Source organism: Camarhynchus parvulus, chromosome 27 (assembly GCF_901933205.1).
Source record: "Camarhynchus parvulus chromosome 27, STF_HiC, whole genome shotgun sequence".
Classification (NCBI taxonomy): domain Eukaryota; kingdom Metazoa; phylum Chordata; class Aves; order Passeriformes; family Thraupidae; genus Camarhynchus; species Camarhynchus parvulus.
Window position 1 is genome coordinate 3227359 of NC_044597.1, and position 8087 is coordinate 3235445.

The 8087-nt window shown below is 47.5% G+C and overlaps 1 protein-coding gene across 1 annotated transcript; it reads left to right on the forward strand.

Annotated features, from left to right (window-relative positions):
- The first annotated feature begins 811 nt into the window (after positions 1 to 811).
- On the forward strand, positions 812 to 5701 carry LOC115913901 (keratin, type I cytoskeletal 19-like). Its single transcript, XM_030966193.1, has 8 exons — positions 812 to 1381; positions 2310 to 2392; positions 2739 to 2895; positions 3084 to 3245; positions 3683 to 3808; positions 3913 to 4139; positions 4439 to 4584; positions 5355 to 5701. Exons 1-8 carry the CDS (start codon positions 812 to 814, stop codon positions 5378 to 5380), a joined length of 1497 nt encoding a protein of 498 aa, XP_030822053.1. The 3' UTR covers positions 5381 to 5701.
- The last annotated feature ends 2386 nt before the right edge of the window (positions 5702 to 8087 follow it).

Below are 8087 nucleotides of genomic sequence, written 5' to 3' on the forward strand. Positions count from 1 at the left end.
GACAGCAATGAAAGCAATTGAAAAATAACTTCAGCAAGGTCCTTCATGCAGTTGATATCAACCCGTGTGTCACTCATGCACAGGGAACACTGAGCAGGCATGAGCTTCACAGCGTGAGCAACTTGACTTCTTGTGTTTGCTTAACTAAAGACGTTTAAGCCATAAATAGGGAACTAAATCCATGGGGGATTTACCTCAGTGATTTTGGAAATCTCACAATAGAGCAGGTATTAGAGATGTGCCAGGTGACCAACATCCACACCACAGTGTCCGTTGTCTGTTCTCTACTACAATCACAACTGTTCACACTCTTCAGAAGTGAGAAATTCTATTAGTTTTCCATTTTTTGTTTCACAAGCTCTACCACGTGATATAAAAAATGGTTATTGGACTAAGAATAAATACAAATTAATATAAGATAAAAGGCACTTTGATGTTATAAATACCAATGGTTCTTCTTTGTACATAATCTAGGGCAACTTTTTTTCTTGACTTGTTGCAAAGTTTGCATCATACAAAAAGCTGATGACTCATAAAACACTATTTTACTTTTTGGAATAAGCTGCTGACATGTAAAGTATCTTCCTTGTGAACTGGGATTTCTAGAGGGAAACTGCCTATGGGCTATTTAATCTTGGCATAAACAGCCAGACTAGCCAGCCCCGTGGGAAGAAGAAACACCCCACAGGTGACACCCCCTTTGGAAGGTATAAATGGAGACCTGCAGCAGCCGCCAGCCTGCAGTCGGACTCAGTATCACGCTCTGCATCTTGCTTTGGGCTGTGGGTTGGCGCTGCAGCTGGGCCTCGCCATGAGCTGTAGTATTAAGCAGACAACTGGCTCTCTCAGGGGCAGGACCAGCGGTGGCAGCTGTGTGATCGGTGGTGGCGGTGGTGGCGCGGCGCGCATCTCCTCAGTCTCCTCTGGAAGATACACCACCTGCGGGATAGGCGGTGGCCGAGGCTTTTCTGGGAGAAGCTACTGCGGGGGTGTGAATTATGGAGGAGGACTGAGCACCGGCAGCTTGGTCGGTGGAAACTATGGAGGTGGCTTAGGAGCCGCTGTCCTCGGAGGATGTCCAGGCATGGGGTTCAGTGGTGGCAGTGCTCGCTTTGGCGGTGGCATGGGAGGTGGCATGGGGATGGGTCTTGGTGGAGGTGGTTTTGCTGGTGATGGCATTCTTCTTTCTGGTGACGAGAAGGTCACCATGCAAAATCTGAACGATCGCCTGGCTTCTTACCTGGACAAGGTGAGGTGCCTGGAACAAGAGAATGCTGACCTGGAGTGCAGGATCAGGGAGTGGTATGCCAAGCAGGGCCCTTTTTGTGAGCCACGGGACTACAGCTGCTATTATAAAGAAATAGAAGATCTTCAGAATCAGGTAACATCCCCTCCCAGCTGCTTTCTCCCTTGCAAGCCTCTCTCTGGTGCTGGTTCATAACTCAGTCCATTATCAGGAGTAACAAATCATTGTTGTAAAATGCCTTTTGCAAACAGCTATTACAGCTTCTGCCTGTGGAAAGCCCAGAGCTCAGAGATAAAACTGGAGAGTTTGGGCTGTCTCTGTTGCTGTTATTCATCAGACATATTGAAGGGGAAAATGTTACTTCATGGAATGCATCTGGATGGGCTCAGTAGTCTTTTTGAATTTAGTTTGTGCCAAGGTGGTCAAATAGATATATGGCAAGAAGAGAACTAAAAGATAAATAAATGGATCGCATTAATTTGCCTGAATTTATGTTATTGTCATAGTCTTTCAGAATTTCAGTTAAACCTTATTTCCTTTTCCTTATTAGTTTACTCTTTCATGTAGAAGTGGGAAATATAGGACATCTAATTAGAACTAAGAAAAAAGAGAACATGGCCATAACATATTTAGAATGGGCAATTTAAAATTCAAAATCTTTGCAAAGTGTTTGGCAAAGATTTAAGATGTCAATGCATAAAGAATAAAGAGAAAAGAATCCAGGAAAGAGACTGAAGAAGATAAGCTCATAATTAATTCTTGAAATAAAACTTTAAATCTCATAAGACTTAGATTTAATTGTCTGAGGTGGATTGTAGCAGGTGCTGGACAGTAATTACACCTCCTGGACTCTCTGCACCTGAACCATGAATTTTATCATTTTAAGGATTTCACTGCCCTTTCCTGAATAACCCTGTGAGTGCTGCACTCCTCGGGTCCCCATCCATAATACCCAGGATTTTAAGACAAGAGGGGGAGAAAGAGGGTGTGGTTGCACCAGGCGATGGGTGCCTTGAGCCCAAGGACATGGAGCCGAGACCAGGAACAAATGTTCTTTTTCCAGATTGTCTGTGCAACCATAGACAACAACAAGATCATTCTGAACATCGATAACAGCAGGATGACAGCTGATGACTTCCGAGTGAAGTGAGTACCTGGGGCTGTCCCCTCCTCTGTCACCACCCTCAGGGCTCTCAGCTGCTCTCCTGTGACCCAGGACAGGCTGGAGGCTGTGCAGAAGAATTCTCTCATCCATTGTCTAATTAGGGGCAGTTCCAGGAGGGGGAGTTTGGGATGCCAAACTGGTTTAGAGTAGAGATTAAAGGAAGCAGAAGGGATCTGCAGACAGGGAGCAGTGAGGGTTCAGCCAAGCTGCTGTTCCAGCATGTACTGTCTTTCAGAGGGGAAAGTTTTGGTTTTTCCTGTCAGAGCTCAGAAATGCAGGTGGTGTCAGACACTGAGTGCTCTTTCTTGCTTGCCTCCTCCCTCGCAGGTACGAGACGGAGCTGGCGCTGCGCCAGAGCGTGGAGGCCGACATCAACGGGCTGCGCCAGGTGCTGGACCAGCTGACGCTGTGCAGGTCTGACCTGGAGGCACAGCTGGAGTCGCTGCGGGAGGAGCTCTGCTGCCTGAAGAAGAACCATGAGGAGGTAGGTCCTGCCCTCTCCTGTACAAAGCGTTCACTCCTGTGGGATCCATCACCCCGGGGTGATGGAGACCATCGTGTGACCCAGGAGCTGTGAAGGTCCATCAGAGAGGGGCTCTGCAGGGCTCTGAACTTGGCTCCCTCAGTTCTTTCTTTTGTTTTAAACCTGACCTATCTGGATGGTGTTTGCAGGAAATGTGCTGTCTGAGGAAGCAATCGACTGGGGATGTGAGCGTGGAGGTCAATGCCTGCCCTGGCCCAGACCTGAGGAAGATCCTGGAGGAGATGAGGTGCCAGTATGAGACGCTGATTGAACGCAACCGCAAAGAAGTTGAGGATTGGTACGAGTGCAAGGTGAGTAAATAATTCCCACAGCTCTGACTTTCCCTGGCTAACTCCCAAGCAATCACCCCACAGGGATTTGTTGCATGTAAAAACCACACAAAAGACTGTAAGAACATTTAGCATTTGTTGACACTGACCAAGTGACACAAGGGAGGGACACTGCCACCCTGTGTCCTTGTCATGGGCTGAAGGAAGTGCTGCATGTTGGTGGGACTTGAGGTATGAATTCTCCACAAAGCAGTAAGTGGTGAGAAGAACTGGAAGCAGCACTATTAGAAGAACAAGAGGAATGACCAGCCAGGTTTACACTACCATTAGCATGAGAGTTTTCACCCAAACCTTTCTCATTTCATGTCTTTGTTAACTTCTTTGCTCTTTCCTTAATACTTGATCCAACTTTTACTGCACATCCCCTGAAGCTCTTTATCCTGGATTGGTGATTTCAGATTGAGGAGGTGAATCGGGAGGTTATTACGAGCGGTCAGGAGGTGGAGACGTGCAACAACCAGGTGACTGAACTGAGACGCCAATTGCAAGCCCTGGAAATCGATCTCCAAGCTCAGCTCAGCCAGGTGGGTGATGATCTGGTGCAAACCTCATCCATCTCACAGAAGTCATAGCTAAATGCAGTGTTTCTCCTGCCTGTATTTGTCTTATGTCCCATGTCACCCCTCAGAGGGACAATCTGGAGTCCTCGCTGGCGGAGACAGAGTGTCGCTACAACAACCACCTTGCTGAGCTGCAGAGCCAGATCACCTGCGTGGAGCAGCAGCTGGCTGACCTGCGGGCAGAGATGGAGTGCCAGAACCAAGAGTACAAGATCCTGCTGGACGTCAAGTGCCGCCTGGAGCAGGAGATCCACACATACCGGTGCCTGCTGGAGGGCGGCCAGCAGGACCTTATGTAAGTGAGCTTGGGACACACCAAAAAAATACAATAAAATACCTGTGTCCTGGTTATTTACACATAAGAGAAAAGTGAAGGACCCGCTGAGCTCATTCTCCCTTACTGACCTATTTGACCTGCCTGGTGTCAGGGTGGTGAACTGCTTCCTCTCCTGTGCTGCTGGTGCCACAGGGAAAATTGCAACATTTTTCTGCTGAAAATGGAAGCAGACTGAGAGCAGCAGGGGTGCTGACAATCTGTAACTCTAGCTTATCTCTTATTTCTGTCACTAAAATGTTATTTTCCTCTCTCCTCAGTCAGCAAGGAGGAATTGGTCAGTCTTCAAGTCTAGGAGGAGGAGTTGCAAGAAGCAGTGGGATAGGAGGAGGAGGCATCATTAGGACAAGCCACACTTACACTTCGTCTGCCCAGATCCCATCCTGTGCAGCTGCGGAGATCCAAGGTAAGAACTGTTCCACTCTAAACATTTCCAGTCTTTTCTGCTCTATCCAACACTCATGGGCTGGAAGAAAGATCTTTCCCATATAGCTTACAGGTGCTACTTGAAAGATTTATTGTGGGGCCCCTGGGAAATACAGGACAGGAGCCACAGAGGAGTGGCTGAGAGGAGAGTTTTGGGGAGCTGGAACTCTGCTGGGATGCATGAGAATTGCCAAAGGGAAGAGGAATAGAAGGGAGAGGGACAGAGCCAGCAGGCAGGCAAGCCATGGAGAACATGGAGAAGGGACTGACGTGAAATGTGGGATAAAGAAAAGAGGAGGAAAAAGAAAGGTACTCAGAAATCATGTGGGCAAAAAAAAGGGCAGGAATCATGGGAATACTGGCAGGTAATTACTAGTCGTAATTCAAAGGGAAACTTCCAGCCAAACTGAAAAGGAAAGAAGGAAATATAGTGACAGATGGGCCAGGAGAATGACATGAGCAGGGGCATTGATCTAGCATGGACCCCAGTGCCATTCCCTCATCCAGATCGCTGCTGGAGCAGTGTCTGCAGCTTCCACCTTTCGGCATTTTGATGCAGCCTGTGCTGCAGCCAGCGACAGATCCATCTGCCAGGCTGGCAGGAGCCATCAGATCTTCCCAGGAAGGGACAGTATTTATCTGAAATTCTAATTGAATTGGCTTGTGAAACGATCACGTGTAGAGAATGACAGTGTGGGAAAGAATCTATTTTTGCTATAAACACAGTAATGTTTCCTTTGATCTCTCCAGTGCCTTGCCGAAGGATTTGTGATTAAGCAGAGAAACGAGAATATCCAACAAGAGAAGCCTGAAGCAGAGCTACAGATGAAGAGAGAGAATATTTAGTGCATGTGTCTGCAGAGAGCACGGAGCGTGCTCGTCTGTTGCTCAGCCATGCTAAGCAATGTGTCAGAGGGATGAGCAGAGCATTGAGCCACATTCTGCTTTATTTTGCTATTTGCTTTTCAGTCTGTGTTGCTATGTGTGGCCCAGCACCAAGACTATTGCTGTAGTCAGCCAGGGCTATGATCACTTATGTATCTGCTGGTGGAAAATGTCTCTAATAAAACTTTGCTTCTGCCTAATGCAATCAAGAACCTGTGTCTGAAACTGAGTTCCTTTCGAACACCAGCTGCTGATCCATGAGCAAGGGGCACGTAAACTGGTCAGGATCATCCTGCAATGGGAACAAAGCTGCTTTGCCAGCAGGAGAGAGGGGCCTTGCTGACCTGGCAGGTCTTGTCCAGCTTGTCCTCCCTGTTGTCACAGCCTGAGGCAGATGTTGCCCATTCTTGTGTGACACCTGCCCTGACCCCCATGGACAGGCCTGTGTCTTTTCCACAGAGCATTGGGCTGAAACACAGTTTTAGAAGAATTTTGAAAGTCAGTGATGGAACATCCAGAGACAGTTTGCCTTGGTCCCAGTCTAGTGCTGACAGATCTGGGCTGAACCCTCTCATGCTCCATCTCCCAGCCTGGGGACTGTTGAGGATGAAATCTTGGTGTCCACAACCGATTCAATTTCTGCTGACATGGCTTATGTTCAAACCTATCCCTTTGATTCTATGGGAATCTTCACACTGGGAAAAGGACTGCAGGCAAAAGGTTTATCTCCTCTCTTTTCACACAGTGACTGAGTCATTCACTGGTCATTCTCTGATTGCCAAAAGTTTCAACCTGAACATCAAGAGTGGTTGAAAGATCATCTCTGTGTTAAACACACCTTGTCTGGGAAGCTGCAGAGAGCAGGGTGGGAACTGAAAAAGTGCAGCTTATCAGAGAACAGAATTGAGAAAAAAGCCAGGTAGGGCCTTTGGACACCCAGAGCCACCCAATTGTCACAGATCGGGCAGGTCAGGCCCTCCCTGGCCTTGACCAGCAGCTGGTGCTGAGCTGGTTTTGTCCTGGCCCTGACCTGCCAGAGCAGCCGTGGGCCACGGTGAGCTGGCAGAGTCACTCTGGGTTTGGAGAACTGGCAGTTCAAAGTGTTATGAGGGTGTTTTGAGGATTAAATTGTTGGTCCAGAAAGCCAACAGTGGTGATTTTGGTAGTGGTGTGGCTGTTACAGAGTCACATTCACCTGTGAGATGACCCAGTAAAGCAAAACTCCTGGTTATTCCTTTTCCATCAAAGGCTGGAGGTTATGGAACAGCCAGACTCAGGAAAGGAGGAGAGCAGGTACAAAGACAAAACCACTTCAGGACTGGACATACAGTAGAGTGTGGCACACTTTTCTATTGCCAGTTCTTTTCTAAAGACACCAATTTCTCTGATGAAACAGAAATAGACTTAACATGAGAGCAAATGCCTGAAGAAGTTCAACCACCAATGTCTCAGGGAGCAGGTGAAAGGTGCCCTTCTCCTTGTGAGAGGCCACAGAGAGGAGATGTTTCAGTGATATTTCTTTATTTCATCTACCAGACACTAATAGTATCCATGGGCAAGACAAGATAATGCAGTGCTGGAACACCTGCAATGACTCAGAGAAGTGGCCAAAGGTAGAAGTTTTTAAACCAAGACTAAATTAAGCTTTATTTTAAGTTCAGTTCCAGCCCTGCATGAAGTCCCAGACTTGATGCAGAATTCCTTCAGCAGACATGTATGGCCAGTGCTTCACAAGAGATCAAAAGAGATACAAATTGTGGCTATAATAGCAAATTTCCTTGTGTTGGACTCCAGTGGATATCCCAGTTGTTCTCAGAGCTCTGGCTGAGAAGTTGAAAAGCAAATCTTTCCCTTTCCATTCCCATTGTCTCCTCCTGCCTTGTTCAGTGCAAAGACAGTGAGATAACCCACTGCTGCCCTTTTTGGCCTCAATCCTTCCCAATCTGAGTCCTCACACTCTTGTTCCTAGAAATATAAAGACACTGCACTGAGACTCTTCCAGTTTCCAGTCTTCTGGAAACTCCTGGCTACCTGTGGCATGTAAAACCTTCCCAGTCTCTCCTGGCAGCCCCAGCTGATTCCCACCAGCTGTGGGCTGGTTCCTCCTCTTGCGAACTGCTACTGACATCTAGCTGCTCCTCCAGATTCCCTGGGCACATATCAAAGACCTTCCCACCCTTTCCACCGCATCCAGCAGGTCCAAAGCACACACTTTCATAAAGGAGCTGTCCTGAATTCCTGAGAGGTGAAAGAGAACTAATGACACGGTCAGAAAGAGACTCTAATGATCCAGAAATTATGAATATGCCTCTGGAAAGCCCCTGGGGGGTACAGCCTCAGCTCCTGGGACGCTCTGATGTTGTTTGTGGACCTACAAGTTGGGTTGAGTCTGGAAGGCAGCTCAGGAGAGGCAGGTTGTGATTAACAGTTCCCCAGCAGAAAACACCCTGGAAACAATTATTAAAGAGCTGCAAATTATGGAGCTGCAAACGTTGGAAGCTACATTTCCATAAGATTTTCCTATTTCTTTGTGCTGATGAGACAGACCCAGGAAGCTCATGAGTTCAAATAACTGAATGAAAACATGAGGGAAAGTTT

What these genes read in the sequence shown, in the direction of transcription:
- LOC115913901 (XM_030966193.1), top strand. Translation starts at nt 812, where the DNA reads ATGAGCTGTAGTATTAAGCAGACAACTGGCTCTCTCAGGGGCAGGACC. An exon ending in TAGAAGATCTTCAGAATCAG is followed by an intron (nt 1,382 to 2,309) that starts GTAACATCCCCT and finishes TTCTTTTTCCAG; the next exon opens with ATTGTCTGTGCAACCATAGA. An exon ending in TCCAAGCTCAGCTCAGCCAG is followed by an intron (nt 3,809 to 3,912) that starts GTGGGTGATGAT and finishes GTCACCCCTCAG; the next exon opens with AGGGACAATCTGGAGTCCTC.